This window comes from Magallana gigas, chromosome 8, assembly GCF_963853765.1.
Source record: "Magallana gigas chromosome 8, xbMagGiga1.1, whole genome shotgun sequence".
NCBI classification, from domain to species: domain Eukaryota; kingdom Metazoa; phylum Mollusca; class Bivalvia; order Ostreida; family Ostreidae; genus Magallana; species Magallana gigas.
The window spans coordinates 11,948,743-11,971,028 of record NC_088860.1 but is presented as its reverse complement, the minus strand read 5'-3'; the positions used below and the strand labels follow the sequence as shown (position 1 = coordinate 11,971,028).

At 32.3% G+C, this 22,286-nt stretch overlaps 1 protein-coding gene and 1 long non-coding RNA gene across 2 annotated transcripts; both read left to right on the top strand.

Moving 5' to 3' along the window:
• The first annotated feature begins 4,631 nt into the window (after positions 1-4,631).
• LOC105341314 (uncharacterized) lies at positions 4,632-19,737 on the top strand. The gene is made up of 23 exons (XM_066069010.1): positions 4,632-5,232; positions 6,182-6,395; positions 6,509-6,535; positions 7,527-7,630; positions 7,958-8,031; positions 8,219-8,748; positions 9,043-9,402; positions 9,737-10,063; positions 10,257-10,580; positions 11,100-11,519; positions 11,639-11,842; positions 12,046-12,087; positions 12,375-12,698; positions 15,173-15,592; positions 15,703-15,906; positions 16,094-16,135; positions 16,348-16,683; positions 17,068-17,391; positions 17,509-17,829; positions 17,941-18,372; positions 18,935-19,141; positions 19,264-19,311; positions 19,628-19,737. Exons 1-23 carry the CDS (start codon positions 4,720-4,722, stop codon positions 19,735-19,737), a joined length of 5,907 nt encoding a protein of 1,968 aa, XP_065925082.1. The 5' UTR covers positions 4,632-4,719.
• A 211-nt stretch (positions 19,738-19,948) lies between these two features.
• LOC136271049 (uncharacterized) lies at positions 19,949-22,250 on the top strand. The gene is made up of 3 exons (XR_010708844.1): positions 19,949-20,254; positions 20,817-21,161; positions 21,258-22,250. It is a non-coding gene; the product is annotated as an uncharacterized lncRNA (long non-coding RNA).
• Positions 22,251-22,286: the final 36 nt, after the last annotated feature.

Genomic DNA, 22,286 nt, shown 5'->3' with positions numbered 1-22,286 from the left:
CTAAATTTAAATTCATATTTATGATGACCACAATTTTGTACATTGATTTTTGTAAAAAATAAATAAAATAACTCTCTATATGCCAAAATTTTTTTATAGTAGAAATTCAAGTGCACTTTCAATTAGATTATATAGGAAATTGCATACTCTAGTGTCTTGATCAGATGCCTGTTAAGGTACCCTAATTTTTTGCAAGAAAGCTTGTCAAAGAAGTAGTAAATCGATAACAAATTCATGAAAAAGGTTATATAAAATTGAAGGACGTGTTGTCTGACCTTAAGGTCTTCTAGAGTTTGTTTGTAATTGAGGAGTTTTGAAGAATGGTTAAAGTTTTGTTGTAAGAATTACAATGAGTTTGAATTTATCTTAAAATATGGCAGAATGCAGGACTAAATCTTTTTTTATTAAGAATATTAGTTATATTAACTGCATCAATTTCTTTGTTGGGGTGTATGAGCAGTTTGTTCTGTTTGTGTAGGTTTAAAAAGCAGATGATAATCAATATTTTAAAATCATGGATCCGAGTCTGTATTCTGGTGTGGATAAATCGAAAAGCGGACTTTCCTTGACTTTTTCAAGAAGATTATTTAACTCCTTCAAAAGGACAGAGTAAAGTTTGGTGCGAATAAAATTGAGGCCCAATTCTTTATTTACATAAGATAATAATGAATGAAATGAAACATCATATATAACTGGTTTGTTTTAATACATATGTTTATGACTACGCCTACGTCTCTTGGTTTTGTCAAAAAGTGCCATTACATTAACATGGTTACACTGAGGACTTGAAAGATTCCTCACACTTTCAATATTATCGTTGCATCCATACGGAAAGGCTGTGCCTAGTTTTCTTATCCATAGTTCGTCTTGTTGTCTACATATCTTAAAACTCCTAGGGACAATCCAAGGGACACCGATTGAACTCTACTGAGTATGTGTTTTTATAGAGGCTAAAGAGTGGCGCCATATTATACTTGGCGACGCGTCTGCCAGTATGGTAGTGTTGTATGACTCATGACCTCGAAAACATACTGTCCACTAGCAGAGATTCATGTTTGGTGGTTGAAATGAAAAATGCAATAAAAAGTATTCAACCATCTCAAAACCAATTATGCAAAATACAAATTAAAAGAAGGGCAACACGGACCTACAAAAAGATAGAGGTGCCTAGAAGCTACGGAAGAAATATATCGAGGCAAATTTTTCAAATTTTGATAAGGGATAGCGAGAATTTTATTAAAGCACACATGTATGACATTTTCTGTTTAGATTTTGTAAAGCCCTTAAAGGACCACTTGTATATAACAACAGAATTGACCTATAGGGCACTATTGGTTTCTGTCTTTACAAAAAGCATATCGATTTCCGTTCCACTTCTTTTAATGAATGTCTCTGATTGGAAGAGCAAACGTGCATTAAAAGAAGAAAATGTTTTTCTTTGATCAAAACCTATAAAAATTTCTTAGGTTTTTTAAGGGGGGGCCTTCCCTGACAGATTTCTAGGCCAAAATTCAGCAATAGACCGTTTTACTGCAAAAATGTTTTAGCCAACATAGATGGTTAATGTAAGAATTACGATTGCAATATGCTACATGTTGGTTTTAAATGAAAATTCGTAAAAAAATTAAAAATATGTACAGTAGAAAATATTAAAAGAACTTTAATTTTTAAAAGTGAATTTTTTGGAAAAGCGATTTTCCCTATATGTCAATTCATTTGTTATATACAATTGATCCTTAATTTTGATGACTATTGGATAGTTTTGATATATTTTGATATATGCAGCTATGATTGAAAAAAAAACACCTTTAAAAATTGTGACAAAAATATTATTGTATGCTTTACTACCACTTTTTACAAACTGTGTAATCAAATCATTAGGTTTTTAATATGAAAGATGAAATTGCCTATGCCCTTATGAATTTATATTTTTTATTGACTTGTTTTGACAAGATGTTGGTGGTAGAAATAAGCGAAAAAATAAAAAATAGCAATAAAAGTAAAATACAAAACAAAACAACCAACAACATGACAAATCATACAAACAATTTAAAAAAAAAACATTGACTGATTAAATATTTTTGTAATGCCATAAAAATTCTTGAACTCTATCCGCTGTGTGCTATCTAATGCATATATAAACAAACCCCCTTGTTTTATTTGTTACGTACTGTATATAAATAAGTAATCAAATTCATATCTTTTAATTAAATTTTTGTTTGTGACATAAAATCAATAATAATTGTTCATGTAACGACAAGTTTATTTGACGTAGACGATGCAGTGCATAACAACTTAAAGAAATCGAAATGAATGTCCTGTGTGCTGAAGATGAGTTACAATGCAGGACTAAATTAATTTATGCAAATTAAAGGTGTTAGTTCAATTCAACTATAAGCAAAAAAAAAATTGACTCAAGCGTCAAAAGAACTGCCGCTAACAATTTGTTTTCTTTGCAAAAAATGCTTAAGATTATTGGTAATCGATTAAAATCAACTCACAAACACACGTGTACATATGCCTATTATCAAAGATAACAGATAAATAAATTAAAGATACCTGTTCATCTGAGATGGTTTATTCTAGTTTGGCGTCACTGGCCACAGTAACTTAGGGCTACTAATGGGCTGCCTTATAACATTAACATTATCAATAGTCTTATTGTGCAATGGGTAAGCGCGAATGCACAAGCATTACAAAGATAAAAATTATGTGCAGTAGGTAAGCGCGAATGGAAGGTACAGACATGCAGACGACATTTAAAATACATGAATACTCGTGTGCAAAGAGTATGAATGTAGGAACAAGGTAACAAATGAACATTAAATTTTGTGAAATGGGTAGGCTAGCAGCAGGTCTGTAGCTCCTGGTCTGAAAAAATTTGGATGAATGACCTGTAAGCTACGGTTCCATTTATTTAAAAAAACCTGTTTATTTATTGCGCTCAAAAGTTTTGGACTGATTTACTTAATTTACACGCAAATTTTGTTGAAAATAATTAATACCACTAAGTTTTTATTCAGTTTACTACTCATTTCGTCTCTTTACTTGGCTCAGATAGTCTTTTAAACAACATCACCAGCCTCGTTAAGTGTAGTGGCGCAGTTTGTTTACATGTAAAAATGACGACTCTCGATGTCGATGTGAATGTAACATACCTCATTTGCCGAGGTCGGTACCGTGTTCCGGAGAAAACCTGAGGCAAGTAAATAGACGATACAAGTTGTGAATTGTATGAAGAATTTAGTGCCTTATGATACTAATTTAATTCTTCCGCAGAATTTTTGGACTGATTTACTTAATTTACACGCAAATTTTGTTGAAAATAATTAATACCACTAAGTTTTTATTCAGTTTACTACTCATTTCGTCTCTTTACTTGGCTCAGATAGTCTTTTAAACAACATCACCAGCCTCGTTAAGTGTAGTGGCGCAGTTTGTTTACATGTAAAAATGGCGACTCTCGATGTCGATGTGAATGTAACATACCTCATTTGCCGAGGTCGGTACCGTGTTCCGGAGAAAACCTGAGGCAAGTAAATAGACGATACAAGTTGTGAATTGTTTGAAGAATTTAGTGCCTTATGATACTAATTTAATTCTTCCGCAGAATTTGCGCATAAAAATATAAGTTTAAATATTAGGCAAGGACAGATCATGGTTAGGTCAGTCGAGAAATAGACAACAAAGAAAACAACACTTGGTCTTAAGGAAAAAAAGAAGGAGAGGGGGAGGGTTGAATACTATTAAGAGTAATTTTTTTGAGAAATTTAAAACGTGTCTTACATGTATTAGTCATAATAAAAATCGAGAAAGAAAGCATGAAACGCATATTAATTTAGAAATAAAAAAACGTTTGACCGGAAAACATCTGGAAAAACATAAATACCGTGAATGAGTCCTTGTATAAATTTGCAAGTTCTAGACACGCAAGGATAGGCGGTACTGTTTATGAAAATGACAAAGATGAACAGATTAAATATCATTTAATTCACTAATAAATTTTACCTTTTTGAATATTTTTTTTCATAATTATTCATGATAAAAGAAACTACACGATTATAATAACTCCGTAGTACAGCTTCAACCAAGTTTTAAATGGACGAAACGAATAATTAAACAATACGATACGATACAGCATATTGAGGAAATATTAATAATGTAACCGTCTTTAAAATCACGTGCATCTGAAATAACAACCATCAATTGTACTACTTTTAAATATATCATTCATTCGCTTTTATTTATTTAAAAAATAATTTGGCCGAGAAAGAAATCTATTGTTAAAATCTTACCCAATCGGCGACTTTTAAAATGCTTCCTCAAATTCCTTCTTTAAAGTTTTCCTGTTGAACTCAATATTAAGTCACGTAACATTTCATTTTATAAATAAAAAAGAACCCCATACAATACAAAACCAATACTTAAATGAAAATATCAAGATTGAAAATCTTAATGTAGATCTAATGTGTTCACTTTCCAATCTTCTTGACTCAAATTTAACAACAACCTGTGTTAATCTCAGTATTATGTTTTATATGATGAGAGAAAAATGTAAATACATGAACTTTACTGAACCAGGAAGAACTGTTAAATAGATTTAAGTGGTACATATAACAGCGACACATTGTGTATGCTTTTTCATGTCTGGTATGGAGACATCTACTAAATGAGTCGCAAAGGAAACTAGACAAGGATAATCTTTTAAAAAGAGCCAACATGTATTCGCAAAGTAGGTCCAGTGGTATCAATCTTGGAGAATCTGAAGATGCACAGTTTAAACAGGAATGGAAGCAACAGAAAACAAAAATGTGTGCTGAAGAACACATGCTCGTTAGTAGTACAGAAAAACATCAAAACAATGTCAACGCTTCGCCAAAATTACAGTCATTCAATTATCCCTATAGTCCTACATCTTTAGATCAAGGAATCAAAAAAGGTACTATAACAAATGGATACGAAAATGTTTGTCATTCAGGAGATAATGGGTCTATAGATTCATCAGAAGATAACAATGGCCCGGTCAGCGATACCAATTATTATGTTTCATGTGAGTTTTCCAGTGATATTTACGAAAATGACACGTTTCGAACATACAGTGAGTTTGACAGAAGTTCGGTGATTTTAGAGAGATCTGACGATTTTCTAAGTGATAACAAACACCAGCTATGGACGGATAATATTACTGGTGGCACATCTAAAAAGGAGTATATAGACATGAACTTGTACCGGGTAAGATTGGTGATTTAATAACATTATTAGAAATCGAAATTTGATTATTGTTTCTGTTTGGTTTGTTATTGGTTGTTAAATGTGCAAACGGCCAATTTGATCTAAGTCTACTCTTTTTAATTTGAAATTTATCAATTTGTCTTTTTTCTTTTTTTATGAATCGGGATGAATTTTGGATGCTTTAAGTTCAGAATTCATTTTCGTTTGTGTTGGAAATGACTTCAAAACGCATGAAATGGCGTACATACATTGCATTTCATAGCCTACAAAGTACTTAAAATGAAAATGATTTTTAACTAACACCCCGTACAAAATTAAGACAATACAAATGGATAAGTATATATGTGAAAACATAAAATGCATAATTGTATTAAAAAAGGAAATGTAGATTTCTCATATGATTATAGGTATAAAGGAAGTTATGCATATTATGTATATCTTTTTTAATTGTCAGCATCAGAGTATCTTTAACCACAATCTAGACTTAATCATAAAAAGGCTCATGCAATTCAACAAATAATAAGTTTGGTATCAGGTTTTATTTGAAATTGATATGTTGTTCAAAAATAGATCTGTTCTGGTTCTCTCAATAATTGGTATCATCGGCCAGTTTCATTTGGCATTACTTGTTTTTTTTCTAAAATGACAGAAACTTAAGGTAGTAGATAAATAAACAAATATGGGCAAAGTTATAAAAAGTTTCAAGTTTTTAACACCTGTGAGTGTTAAGGACAATTCATTGCACTGCATACATGTCGTTGAAACAAGAAAATAACAATTCTCAATTTAGCTGCGAGGCATCGACTTATTTACAAAATAAAATTTGCCGATCTCCAGGTACAATTTTCATTGAAGAGCAAAAACTATAAGCCATAACAATTTTCAATTCATCACTTCCCTGTTGACAGTTGTTGGAAAGCAAAGCAATATCAATTACATTCAATTGCAGCCCACTTTTCAGCATGACAGCAGCAATTCCTTGGAGAACGCACGAAGAATCGGGTTTATTGAAAATCGCAGTGTAGAAAAAGAGACTCAGAATCTTTATCAGAATGAAAAAAGAAATGACAAAAAGACAAACAAGACTGGTCTTGTTGTTATATTGGGTATACTTTTAATTGCGTGCATAGCGGGAGTCCTAGCTTGGTTTCTGGCTAAGAAAGGTGAAGATTACTTAAAATTTGTGTTTTATGATTAAAAATGTGAAGATGCCTTTTTAAAGAATTTCAGATTTTTTTCTCCATAGCTTTTATACAATTTAATATTTCAATTACAGGGGATGATGAATTTTCTGTCAAATACTGTAAGTTTGATGTCAATATATTTACGTGGTTCATTTTTCTTATATCAGAGCATTTTAAAAACATATAAATAAAATAACTATCATATTTAAAACTGCAAATTAAAAATATAACATTAAAACATAACATAATAAAACATTTATGGCAATTATGGTAATCCGTTGTCTGGAATTCGCGTTTCTGTAAAATTCCATATTATTTACCTAACCCCAAGAACAATTAATTTCAAGCAAATACACCCAAATCATCAATGTTGGAATGAGAACGTGAAAAAGCAAATTGTCCTTCCCTTTTCGATGAAGAATTAAAAAAAAAAGTTGCGTAGATATGTCTAGTCTGTATACTCTTATCCATAATTCAAAAACCCCTGCTCATTCAGTGATAAAATTTACAAAGAAGCTTTTATATAGACTAGATCTTATATTGAAAAAAAACCTTGAATCCCTGACTGTCACTGGAGAATCAAATTGGAATTCTTTAAATACAAAGGAATATACAAACGCAAACATCTACAATGCCCCCATTTTATTTGTTCACCGACCAATTAACATTCAGCAACAATAGTTAAAAACATGTCTTACATGTAAAATGACTCATTAGTAAATTCATTGCACGCTATTTAATATTGTAATTTCACACGGTTTAATCAAATTCAAGTATTAAATAATTAAATTTTTTTTTAAAAGCAATTTGTGTTTTGGCTTTGTTTTTGAAAATGTTGTATACTGCTTCGTCTATCTACATGTACATAAAATGCATTGTAATATTTTTTGTTCTAGTATTCCATACTTAATATTGATAAAAGTTTTAATTATACATCACCCTAAGAATAAGTAAATCATTGACAAAAGTAAATCATTATTCTCCTTAAAACTTGTTCCATTAAACGGTCAAAGTATCACTAAGTTATTTCTTAAACGTTATCCTATTTAGATTGAGATTTTAACTTCAAACTGTTATAGATAAAGTAATGAAAATGATTCGATTTTTCAGATGTTGTGAATGGTGAAATGGCTCTGAAAAACGAATTCTATCCTGCGCTGTCAGATTCATCCTCAAAGGAATTCAAAGATCTTGCTTTACAGTTTTGTGGTGCAGTAAGTATCTTATTGTTACATTGATAATCAACGAGATAATGGTTGTTTTATCAAATTAAAAACATTTTATATGAGTATGAAATAACCAACTCAATGTTCAACTTATAAAAATGAGATGAACACAAAATCAAAACCCTCTCAAATAAAGCCCTAAAAATCCCATCCACTACATGTACTATATGTTTATGCATGTGATTAAGATAGTCAAATCCAAAATCAACTTATAGTTATTTTCTTACTTTTGTAATGAATTATAAGCGATTCATTTCATATAAGCTAGACGGATTAGTTTTACTTTACTAGGGTTTGAAAATATTCCTTTTTTAGATGACAGACGCCCTTAGGAAAAATGACACAAAATTTGGATTCCTCTACAGACATTGTGATGTAACAAAATTCAGGTACAAACAAATGTTTAGCAATTTAAAGAAACATTTCATGGAAAAACAAGTTGTTCTGGGGTTATTTTTTGTTTAGTAAAATAAGTATATTCATGATAGTATCAGCAATGATATCTATATTAAATTAACAGATTTAAAATCTAATCATTTCACACAAATAACGCATTTTTGTGATTGTTACCAACAGGAATGGAAGCATCATAGTTCAATACAGGTTATATTACCAATATTATGAAATTCAAATCACCAAAGAAAAGGTCTTTCAGGATCTCAAAAAATCTCTGACAGACATAGATTCCGGCCTCGCAAATTTTTCAGTCTTTGTTATCATAAAGGCAAGTGTGAGTTTTCTTGTAGAAGTTCAGACATTCAAAACAGATCCGTTTGCTATTGATGCACATTTAATCACTTCAACGACAATAACAGCAGCTACAGAACAAAAAACAACAACAAAGTCTACCAATTTCACCACGAAGGATACATCAGAATACCCGAGAGTATCGACGACAATGACAACATCAGACTATCCCACCGCATTAGCAAACACGGTTGAAAGATTTGCGGAATCAACAACAGTGAACGAAAGAGAAAGATCAACAATATCAAGAACAATTCATACTACAGAGATTTCCAAAATACCAACAAACCTTGAGACAAGTGAAAGGATAAGATCAACAACATTTTCGGCGACGGCGACTATCATAGAATATTCAGCAGGTGAGCTTTGATTTGAAATAATCCATCTTCTGCATACAGTGTATAAATGTTGATAGAACACATAATACAAATTTTGCATCATGTTATAGCTGATAATCATATTAACATCTTTAAATTGAAATGTCAAGTCCCAAACATACATGTACCATCTTTAATGTTAATGAATATGGTTGTTAATGTTTCAGTCGATAAAATTTCAACTTTCATTAATTATGAGGGGAACTAACCATGACAGAAACTATTTGAAAAGTTGCTTTTTGTTGATGGTTATAGAATTTGATTGTGCCTTTTCAGATGTTGTGGTATCACCTATGATTGCTATCTATGGAGAAACCACTACGACAAAGACCTGTGTTGTCTCTCCTCATGGAGATTGGGTTCATGTAACAGTGACTGTAGAGAATCAAGGTACATCATACGTCATTGGAAAATACCACAGTGACAACAGTTTCAAAGAGCCAGTTGCCTTAGAGAGATTAAGTGCCAGCATATCCAGTACAAACACTGACATCGAACTTTATCTGTCGTTGGATCTACAGGCACCAACAACTGACATGTGCTCTTGGAATCGAAAATACACATTTTTGTGTTCCATTACAATGAATGACTCCATTTCAACACGAGTCTACAAGGGCAGTCAGATTTATATAACTGGTACGTATACGTAATACGTGTTATGAACTCTTGTTTGTTTCATTGGCAAAAGTTAAGTATAACAATGCTGAAAAAAAGTTTTTTTTTTTAAAAATACCATGGGTAATGCGTCAATCATTTAGAAACGTCAAGGACTATTAACATTTTCTTGATTTGTTGTAATATTCAGTTAAATTTTGTTATTTTGAAAATCATGGTAGCTTTTATATAATTCATTATACAAAAAGCCAGATACAAGTGTCATGTTATCTCGTAATGTTTGGCTTGAACATGTTTATGACCATTAAAGCACATTTATTTATTTAGCATATTGATTGAACAGTTATTTTTCTAGCTCCTATGTCTGATGTTTCAATTGATTCCAACGTACACTACAATGAAGGTGAAAAAATGACATTCAACTGTTCAATGAAAGGGGATCCAAATTACAGCACAGCTTATGTAGAGCTGATTAAGAACTCCAAGATTCTTTATACAATTCCAGGACCAGTGTTTGGAACTGATTACATTTCCAATTGCTCTGTGGTCCTTAACTGGTCAGACGGTCCCCCAACTCCATTGACTTCACAAGAGCACGACCTAATTGTTCGATGCGTTGTAAAAAACAACTTGCTAAATGAAACTAGAAATTCCAAAAAGAAGTTGAATGTACCTGCTGCTGGTATGAGATTCATTTTCTTTTAAATTTTTAAGGACTGTGTAGATATATTATGATACATGTATTAACTTAACGCATGTTATTTATGAATAATTAAGTATATTCTTCCTTTTTTACAAAATAGAATGGAATGCATAAAAATAAACATTATCAACTTATTCCAATAAGATTTGAGTCACAACTTTTATTTTTGTAGATGTTGCTTTCCAAAAATATTCATATCAGGCTTTGACGACTTCCCGTCAAGAGATAGAATGCATAGCTCGAAGTCCTATGTCCATCTTGCAAGAACTTATAATATCAAAAGACGACATCCAAATTGCTGCCTTTAACAGTTCTGGCGTAGCTTCTTCAACCGATAGGAGGTTTTCTACCAATATACAAGAATATAATGGAGGTGTAAGGTTTACATTGAGTATACTCAGTGTCGAGTGTAAGGATCAAGGACGCTACAATTGCAAGTTAATCACAACGAATTATACAACAAGAGTTTCTCCGAAGATGTCATTTATAGTAGAAGGTACATATCCTTCACTTCTAATACCATTTACCAGGATATTTAAAAAATGTAATAGTAAAGATGCATATCATCGTGCCATTTCTTCATGATTTTCGTAATGAGATCTTTACATATTGAATAATATACAGAAAATGGAGTAAATAAAAATTGAAACGATTTTGTTTTTAAATCTTGTTTATTATTATCAGCCTACGAAATGTTTCATTGCCTTTATTTTGGGTAATGTACCAACATTAAGTTTTCCTAAGTTTACTTGAAATAACCTTGGATAAGAAAGATAACTCATACTCTAAATTGATGCCTAATCTCAAGAGAAAAAAAGATTTATGTCTAAGAAAGGTTTGCATTTTGACTGCCCTTTTGTGATAATTGTTTAAAAAAACATTTTCACTGAAGAAACATTTTAATAAATGTACATAATTATATAAATAGATGAATTTTAAAATTATAATGAAGTTGACTGTGTCGTCGTTAGGAATTGGCATTATGTACCAACCATATTAATATTTTTTATTCCAGGATCTAAACCAATAATGAAATTGCATCCAGATATATATGAACCATTTGCAAGACGAGGTTTAAACCATATATGTTCTACAGAACACGTTGGAGACGAAAACAATGATAACTTTCTAGAAATTCAAATATTTCAACCAGGGTCCCAAAGAGCTTTCACATACTCGAACAAAATAGCAGAGGTCGAAAAAATGTTTGACTCAACCAACAACATTACTTATATAAACATCACGGGAACAACTGCACAGTTTCTACTTGTGTCACATACCAGCAGTTCTTCAAATCAATCTTGTAACATCAAAGAAACAATTACTTTCTTACTAGACCTTACAATGGAGTTTAATAATGGTACCATAAAATGCGTTTTAAAAGATGAAATGGAAGAGTTTTCTGCCGTCGAGTCAAGGATAACCGTTATTCCCGGTAGGATATCTGCATTCTTTAAGATTATAAAATGTTTTACTTCCATATGATTTGTAGTCAGTTTTTTTTTTAATGGAAAGGTATTGTTTGATTTGAAAACTTCACCATAAATTTTTTAGGGAATTTTTGTGATGGATATGAGCACAGGGCATTTAGAAAACATCCCAACACTGACTGTAACGATTATATAGAATGTACAGAATATCAAGGAAAAATGTATGCGACAGGAAATCAATGTCCCTTAGGGCAATGCATTAAGTTCATAACAGAGTATTGCGTGCCTTGCGATTCAACCTTTACGTGTGATGAATTAACCACGACAGGTACACTTTATACCACCGAATTCTAAATAACATAATATCAATACTTTAAACATTGATTGGAAAATAGATGAAATGAAAATTGTGATTACATAGGATACAGATTACATGACGAAAATCAATCTAATGTCTAACTAATAAATTTCCAGAAAACAAGTTAAATGTTGATTTTTAAAACAATTTCTAATTCTTTTTTTTATAAATAGGACCTACTACAACGACCACAACGTTGCCCCCAGGGAGAAGATGTAAGCAAAGAAACCTATTCATATATTAAATTAAACAATAAAATTATACAATGATCAATAGTTAAATTAAAATTTTTGTAGAAGTGATTTCATACAACAACAATTCATTTTCTTTTAAATTTTTAAGGACGTGTAGATATATTATGATACATGTATTAACTTAACGCATGTTATTTATGAATAATTAAGTATATTCTTCCTTTTTTACAAAATAGAATGGAATGCATAAAAATAAACATTATCAACTTATTCCAATAAGATTTGAGTCACAACTTTTATTTTTGTAGGTGTTGCTTTCCAAAAATATTCATATCAGGCTTTGACGACTTCCCGTCAAGAGATAGAATGTATAGCTCGAAGTCCTATGTCCATCCTGCAAGAACTTATAATATCAAAAGACGGCACCCTAATTGCTACCTTAAACAGTTCTGGCGTAGCTTCTTCAACCGATGGGAGGTACTCTACCAATATACAAGAATATGATGGAGAAGTGAGACTTACACTGAGTATACTCAGTGTCGATTGTCAGGATCAAGGACGGTACAACTGCAAGTTAATCACAACGAATAACGCAACACTAGTTTCTCCGAATATGTCATTTATAGTGGAAGGTACGTATGCTTCACTTCTAATACCATATACGAGGGCTGTCCAAAAAGTTCGTGGACACATGTAATTTCATTCTAAGTAACGACGCTATATGTAGAAAAGTATTGAAATATGTTAATATAGACTATAATAATGCATGTGTATAAATTCAGAACAATGTACATTCTCATAATGTAGTTATCACTACAAAAACATTGCCTGTACAGGCCGCACGGCCCAGTCTGTCAGTTACACGAGGTTTTTATAACGTCGTACGTAGCGCGTTTGTTTCTGTTACTTTTCAACGTAGTCACCTTTGCACTGCAAACACTTCTCACACCTTCTTAGCCATGAATCGAACACATCCGAATACCATTTACTGTCGATTTTAGATACAATGGTTCGAGTAGCATATTTAAGTTCATCAGAATTCTCAAATCTTACTCCTCTTAGCTGTAATTTGATGAAAGGAAAAATTGCAAAATCCATCGGAGCAAGATCCGGACTGTATGGCGGGTGTTCAAGAAGATTGAATCCTAGGAGTTCGATTTCCAGACACATGGAAGCTGCCGTATGTGCAGGTGCATTATCTTGGTGTAGGATGATATTTCCAAGGTCCACAGCCATGGCAGGGCGTTTTTTCTTAATTGCCTTAACTAAGTCGCGGTGTAACACCTGTAATAAATAAAACCAATGGTTCGTTTGGTACACTGTATGTGGCTTTAGAATATGTGGGTTTATTAATATATATAGTAATTAAATAAATCAAAATTAAGATTAGAATGTCCGGGTATTAAATTTATGAATTACGATATGCTAAATGTAGCGAAATGGACGTTTTTAAAATTGTAATTACAATTTAAATGTGATGAAATGGGTAGTTGTCTACCTTGGAGTAGTATGCAGCTTTCACCGTCTGACCGGAGGGTACAGCGTGGACCAAAATCATTCCGTGCCGATCAGCAAAGAATATGTACATTTGTTTACCCACGGATTTCGCAACCTTTGCCTTTTTCGGTGCTGGTGAACCCCGGTGTTTCCAAATGCTCGATTCTGTTTTTGTTTCTGGATCAAAATGATGCAGCCAAGTCTCGGTCGTAGTAATGATTCTGTCAAGCCACTTCTCTCCTCCTCTTTTGAAATGCTGTATGAAAGCCTTACTTGTCTGCATTCGTCTTTTTTTGTGCTCATCGGATAAAAGTCTGGGCACCCATCTTGCGCAAACACGACTCATACAGAAGTCTTCAGTGAGGATATTAAAAACCGAAGATTTGCTAACATCACTTATTGACGCAACTTCTCTTAACGTCAGACATCTGTCCTTCATGACAATGTCATGAATGCGGGATTTCGTTTTATCGTCAGAAAGCAAAGGCCTTCCACTTCTTTCAGCATCTTTTAAATCGCATCCGAAAATCGTTTGTGCCACTTGTAGACTAGTGATCTTGATATGTGTCGATGCCTTTTTGTGTTCTCCATCATTTGTTTCGTTTCGATAGGTGTTTTCCCCGAGTCTACGCAGAATTTAATGATGGCGCGCTGTTCCATGCGATCCGCCGACGTCGCTTTTTCTGGCGTTTTCAAAGACATGTTCTTGCCGTAAACTCCTAGAAATATCCTCTGCTCAATTAAAAACGGCTTTAAATGACGTATGAAAATGACGTTCACAATTCTGACTACGTCACAGTTGAATATTTTGACGTTTTTACCTGTATTAAAAATACTGTTAATATTCTTATCTGAAAACTCAATCTCGAAGTTTGGACAATTTTGACAATGGGCCGTTCGTGCTTTTCGCGACACTTTAATACAGTAAAATTTAAGTTTAATTTTAATGAAAACATTCAAAACTACTTCAATCTGATTTGGAATTTTATGACAAATATGTTGGTATACAATATGCATATATAAACCCGTTTAAAATGACAAAAAACGCGATTGTCCACGAACTTTTTGGACAGCCCTCGTACAAGGATATTCTATAAAATATAATAGCAAAGATACATGCCATCGGCACAATTCCTTCATGATTTTCGTAACGAAATCTTTATATATTTGTTGAATAATACACAGAAAATGGAGTAAATTAATTAAAACGATTTTGTATTTAAATCTTATCATTATCAGCTTACTACGAAATGTTTCATTGTCTTTATTTTGGGAATTGTACCAACATTGAGTTTTCCTAAGTTTACTTAAAAGAACCTTCGATACGAAAAATAACTCTCAATTTTAATTGATGCTTAATTCATTAAATAAATATAAAGAGAAACGAAGATTTATGTTTAAGAAAGGTTTTCATTTTGACTGCCCTTTTGTGAAAAAAAAACATTTTCACTGAAGCAACATTTTAAAAAATGTACATAATTATATAAATTGATGAATTTTAAAATGGATGGAGTAAAATGTGTCGTCTTTAAGAATTGGCATTTTGTACCAACCATTAACCATGATAGACAAATAAAAATAATAATTTCTATGATATTTATTTTTCCAGGATCTAAACCAACAATGACATTGCATCCAGATATATATGAACCATTTGCAAGACGACATTTTAACCATATATGTTCTACAGAACACACTGGAGATGATAACAATGACAACTTTTTAGAAATTCAAATATTTCAACCAGGATCCCAAAGAGCTTTCACGTACTCGAAAAAAATAGCAGAGGTCGAAAAAATGTTCGACTCAACCAACAACATTACTTATATAAACATCACAGGAACAACTGCACAGTTTCTACTTGTGTCACATACCAGCAGTTCTTCAAATCTATCTTGTAACATCAAAGAAACAATTACATTCTTACTTGATTTGAAAATGGATTTTGATAATGGTACCATTAAATGCGTTTTAAAAGATGAAATGGAAGAGTTTTCTGCTGTCGAGTCAAAAATAACGGTTATTCCAGGTAGGATGTCTACATTCTTGAAGATTATAAAAAGTTTCGCTCATATTTGATTGTAGTGAGTTCTTTCAGATGGAAAGGTATTGTTTGATTTAAAAACTTTATTTTTCTAGGGAATTTTTGTGATGGGTATGAGCACGGGGCATATAGAAAACATCCCAACAATGACTGTAATGATTTCATAGATTGTAATGAAATACAAGGAAAAATGTATGCAATAGGAAATCAGTGTCACTTAGGACAATGCTTTCAGTTCTCTTTAGGATATTGCGTGCCTTGCGATTCAACCTTTACGTGTGATGAATTGACAACGCCAGGTACACTTTATATTACCAAATGCGTAATAACATTTATTATTAATAGTTAAACATTTTTTTAAAAGTAGATGGAGTTAAATATGTGACACATGTTACATGATAAAAATCAAACTTAACTGATAAATTTCAAGAAAAAAAGTTTAATGTTGATTTTTAAAAATATTTTAAATTTCTTTTATATCGATAGGACCTACAACAACGACCACAACGCTACCCCCAGGGAGAAGATGTAAGAAATGAAACCTTTTGATATACTGATATTTATAAATTAACCAAAAAAAATAATACACTGATCAATAGCTCAATTAAAATTTTTGTAGAAGTGCTTTCATAAATGTTTTATTTAAATGTACATTTGGAGAGGGCAACGAATAAAAATAAAAAACACAAAAATATCCCAGAAGATTACAGCTGTAGTTTGAATAATTATTGATTTTACAGATGTGTCCTGCAATGACTCTGCTCATTTCTTGGGAACAACGGCTGTGATCAGATGCAATATTTTGGATACTTCTTTTAACAGCCTAAATATAACCTTTCTTCCGGAGCAAAGCCAAAATGAGGAGTATGTAGGAGAAATATTCCCAGATGGTCAAATACAATCTCTACCTCAATCTCCTGTAGTCCTTTCGACGAATTTTGATTTGTCCCCAAAGATCTTAATGTTCACCTTTCAGCTGCTGGAATGTAGTTCTAGAGGACGATATAGAATAATCGCAGGGGGAACAAATTCTTCTGTTGCGCCTTCTGTGGAGACATTCGAACTCAATGTCCTTGGTATGTTAAATTCAACGAATGCAAACAAAAAATAAATGTGTTATTATTATTTTGATATAGCAATTTTTAGGGTTTAAACAACAGTTAAACCCGCCAGTAAGTGAAATTGTAACCTTTACAATGTACGCTGGTCTTCTTCCTCACATAGAGCGTGATTAAGATACAAACAATAAACGCACATCATCTTTCTATCTCTCTTTTTCTGCATGTTCCGTTTTCTCTTCTTATATTCTTATGGTTTGTCGCTAGGAAGCTGTGTGTCGGAAATAACTTTTGTTACATGTAATACTTCAGCTTAATTCCAGGATAATACATTTTAACAAGAATATTGAGTTACAATTTACCAATTTAAAATTTGTTACTCTGATTTTTACTTATCCGTAGGTAATCTGACTGAATTTGAAATGCACATCGAACCTGCATATCCAGAGGGAACTTTAGTCGAATATAACTGCACGGCTTCTCTTGATGAGTCTTATGCCAACATCAAAGGGTATTACAAAAAGGAATCAGAAAGCAGCTTTTCTGAAATAGAGGGATCGACAAGTGTAATTGAAAGAAACTTGTCACTCTGTTTTGTTAAAGTTTTATGGAAACCATCAACTCCTTTCACTGCAGATACAAGTTTCAATAATGCAGATTTAAAGTGTGAACTAGTTGATTGGCCATTAGTTCAACGGACAAAAAAGATTTCTGTACAAAATGCAGGAACGATATTTGACAAAGATTGTTTAAATCACGAAAACTTTGAGAACAATGTAAGTAAATATATGTTTTCTTAACAATTACAAACCATTTATTCAAAAAATTTTGTTTATGTTACAGATGTAGCCTTTGAAACCTATAAACTAGAGTCTTCCATCGGGAGCCAGGTTTCTGTGAAATGCTTCGCACGAAACACGAATTCTATCAAATCAATTCTTATACGAAAAATAGAAAATTCCGTAAATACCACGGTGGCAAATGTTACTCTACCAGATATGACATCTCATGTTGATGGAATCATAGTCAGCTACTCAAACAACTCCTTGACGTTAACGTTTTCTTCTCTAACCTGCTCTGATGATGGACAGTACACGTGCATTGTCATTAATGAGGATGGCTTGCAGATAGAATCTCCTGCATATCTTCGTGTTCAAATTAAGAGTAAGTGCTACTTAAATTTATTTACAATCATTATGGTCAAGCTTTATTTTAGCATGTTTATTATAATCATGAGGAACAATGATTGTTATATTTAAAAACCACTCTTTCCAGACCCTCCGAAACACGAGAAGGTGGCATTCATCTTAAATCCCGACATCAAAGAGAATAAATACGACACTAGCAACGTTCACACATGCAGTGGAGACGTAGGATATCCTAGCGGTCTTGGTTACTTATCATTAAAGTTTACAGACCCAACAACAAACGCTAGCTTCACCTACGACAAAATGACAGTGACAGAAGACATGAAAATATCTGTAGATTCACCGCTTAAGTTTAAAGTAAGCCTTTCAAGTGGACTAAGCATCATAATTGTTGAAGACGATGAGCCAGACATTGTCAATTGCACTAGAAAGAAAGAAATTAAGTTTTTGCTACAAGCAACAAGAGACTGGAATAGAGCAAAAATTCGTTGTAGAGTCATTAGTGAAACTAATGAAGTTAATTCTACTTCTGCCGAAAAAGAATTATACGTTATTCCAGGTAAGTAATCTTTTTAGTTAAATATGGTAAAGTGTTAAAACGAAAGCAATTATTGATTAATATTCATTAAAGATAAATTATTTAATAAAACACTCATCACAAGGAAATACATTTTATTTAACTTCCAAGCATCAAGTCGATATCTTAACATGATCATATATATCATAAAAAATTGAACTGCAGTTTAACAGTTTAACTAAGAACAAATTTCTAAAGATAAGAATGAAACCAAAAAGCAATCTGAGTCTTTTCAAGATATAGTTTCAAGCGTTTTAGCTTAACAACTCATCATGTAGGCGTTTTGCATGTAGAAAATCAAGATTCTGAGGCAAAAATATAATAATCAGTGCATTGCATTTAAACTTTTTATTAATTTAATTGACTAGAAACACAAAATCTTCTATTCAAATGATGAGGACATGACACGAAGTCAGTTAATCCGGTCAGAAAGTGCAACAATATCGGAAGTGATAATAAAAAACAATGGTTTAACGCCTTGCTTTCGTTTATGAAAAGAGAATAAAACAAGAATACACGATATATATGTTCTTTCTTTACTTAGATTCTGTTTGTGACGGTTCAAATGGATCTGACATCTATGTACCACTCGAGAATATTGATGAATGTAGAACATACATAAGATGCTTCAACAACAAACCAACGGGTCAAAAATGTGGAACGGCGGATTTGTGTTTTGATCACCAGAAAAATTATTGTGATTGGTGTAGAGTCGTTGCCTGTGAATCTGAAATGAGTTCAACGACAGAAAGTAAATGACGGAAAATTTTATCCTTTTCCATAATGAACGAACGTCAATGTTATATATATGCTCCAAGTTAAAATCATGTTCCAACCTTGATTTATTTCTTTTATTTTTCTTCAATAAATTAGGTCAAATAACAACTACATCTTCTCTGCCTGCGGTTCCAGAAATACAATGTAAGAATTTAATTTACTACACTGTGGATTGTTAATGGATTTATATTTAAAAAATTTACAGTTAACGTTGTTTTTGCTTATCTGCTTCTTTGGTTTTATTTGTGTAGCAAGTATATAGGAAAAACATACTCCTGGTGCCAGTTTTTTATCACTTTTATGGTTTTATAAATTCTTTGACAACTTTGACAATATCAAGCAAAATAGGGTACATTAGAATTTTGTTATCGTGATCAATGTTGATATAATTGATGACATGTTACTTGATTTTAGACTGATAAACCTGAACTAAAATTCGTTGAAATACATGTAACTACAGGTCCCCTTTTATCCTGCAAAAGATTCCGAACACATTTGCAGGGGTGCACAAGGTTTAAATATACGCAACTAAATAAATCGCTATTGTTTATATCATTGGTATTTTCGTAATAGTCATTACATTGGTAAATGCATATTTCTTGACCATTGTTGTATTTTATTACCCTTTAACAAAGTATACTCTTAAATATCTTGTAATATTTTGACATGGCAAGCAAATTAGGATATTTTAAAATTTTATATCGTGATCAACATTGATTAGATGGAAAGTCATTTGTAAACATGAACCAAAATACATTTATAAAATGACATGCAGGTCCCCTCTTATCCTGCAACTCATCCTCAGTATTTGAAATGGAAACCGGCGATATTGTCTGTGAGCTGAACACATCAATGACGTATGAAAATATCACTGTGATGAAAAATGGTAGCGCAATCATGACGGTATATCCAAATGGGACTAATTACTACTTCTCAGATGACTTTGATAAGTATTACAGCACAGTAGGAACGTCTTTCACATTTGGAATCAAAAACGTATCTTGTTCGGACGAAAATGAATTCACGTTTACTGTTGAGGTTGGTGAAGGAGGAAGCTGCTATAAAACTGCTTCTTTGGAAATGAAAGGTAATTAGATTATCTTATATAAAAAGGACAAAAAAAAGCTCATTCCCTTAACTTTAAAATTGATGACATCTGGTAGTAGTATTTTCATTTGCCACCCTTATTCATGTCTGCTGTGTTATTCATGTACATCATAGTCAACCGTAGCATTGTAATTAGTTTAGACATTTATCCGATATCTTAAATTGAAAATATCAGAACTTGCAAAATGGATGAAGGCTGTGTCTGTCCACGAATCAAGAAAAAAGTGCATCTGCCCTGTCGTCCTAGTTTATATGATAAAATGTTATAAATATACATGCATGTATGTTGGTCAGATGTTCAATATGCATATACGCCATTATCTGGCAAACTCAGGAAAGTATGGTCTTTATTATAACATGAATCTTTTGCAAACATGATGCAATATTCTTTTAACTTGGCTTCATCTATAGGCTTACCGTAATATGATTACCCCACTATTTTTAAATCACAGTCAGAGATAAACTCGATATCTAGAATTTCCTTATTTTTATTGAATCAATCGCATTTGAAATTTTCTTCAATGAATTTTCTTTGTATAAAGCAAAACCAGGAATACCAACACTAGTTATAGACTACAGGTGGACAGAGGGAACTGATTCAGGATCCCATTCATGTACTGGGAGCATTGGAAACCCTCCTGGAGCAATGACATTGGAAATACGAAATGGAGAAACTGGGAATTTTACAAGTTTTTCACCATCTACCAAATCACTGAATACCATAAAGGAAAATTGTCATTATGATGCAAAATTAACCTTTTCAATTAATTTCAACACCGAAAATATTCGAAGTCACTTCATTCGTTGCGTTGCCAACAATCAACACACTCTATCAATTTCGGAGTTTCCTTTCTTTTCGAGAGAAGTTTTTGTCGATCCGCTCCCAGGTAAACCAATTTTGCTAATTTTTTTGACATAGACAACGAAAATCATGAATTGATTTGTATGCTTAAAATCATATTTGATCATATTATACTTTTCAGCAAACGCTTGCTTCGAAAATGGACTCCATCCTTACCCAGGAGATTGTACACGATTTTTAAACTGTTATGGTAATGTCACAAGTGTTACGCAGTGTCCATCAGGGTTGTGCTATGAATCAGTAATAAAAGCCTGTGACAATGATTGCACAAGGTGTAGCACATAGTTTCTTTCCTTTTCCTAATATATCAGGTTTTGTTTTTTTTTTTATAAAACTTAGCAATTATGAAAATTGACCCGTCTGTCTTTCTAGAAAATACCAAATGAGTTATTTTTGTATATGAAGCACGTTTTGGATTTTGTTAAAAGAATGCTCCACATCGCAAGGCATAGAGGGCTTATGTGACAGTCCAAATTCGATATTCAAAATTTAGCATACTGAGACACAAAATGCAGCATCCAATCATCATCATGATTTTGTAAAATGATTTTAAGCCTCATTTATGTTCAAAACGAAGACCATAAGCACATGTTTTGACAAACGTACACATGGTGTTTAAATTGTTATTCGTTGTGTAAATAATTCAGCTAGTTAGAATATCATCTTTTCTGCAATCTGATTTGAACAAAAACAATAGGCAACAAAAAAACCTAACACACACACACACACACACACACACACACACACACACACACACACACACACACACACACACACACACACACACACACACACATATATATATGCGTTGTTGTTTTTGTCATACATTTTCTCGAAATTTAAAGAACATTTATCAGTCATCCTTTATTAGTTAAACCAACTTTTAAAACTACATTGTATTTTGAGTTGCACTGACATAACACCCATTTTCATGAAAAAATAGAGCAATAATAAACACGACACATTTATGCGCTGCGTTCATTTGTTCGGTTAAGTAAGCTGTTCACACTATTCGAACAGAAGTTGATTAAATTAGTAAGTCAATAGATCTATTTATTTGGGATGTTGTGAAAAATGTACACATAACTGAAAAGCTAATATATCAATATTCACATTTTTTGTTGTTGGTTTTTTGTGTATGAAACATGAA

Coding starts and splice junctions, on each gene's coding strand:
- LOC105341314 (XM_066069010.1), top strand. CDS start 4,720: ATGTATTCGCAAAGTAGGTCCAGTGGTATCAATCTTGGAGAATCTGAA. Junction 6,396..6,508: donor TTGGTTTCTGGCTAAGAAAG/GTGAAGATTACT, acceptor TTTCAATTACAG/GGGATGATGAATTTTCTGTC. Junction 17,392..17,508: donor GATTTCTGTACAAAATGCAG/GAACGATATTTG, acceptor TTTATGTTACAG/ATGTAGCCTTTGAAACCTAT.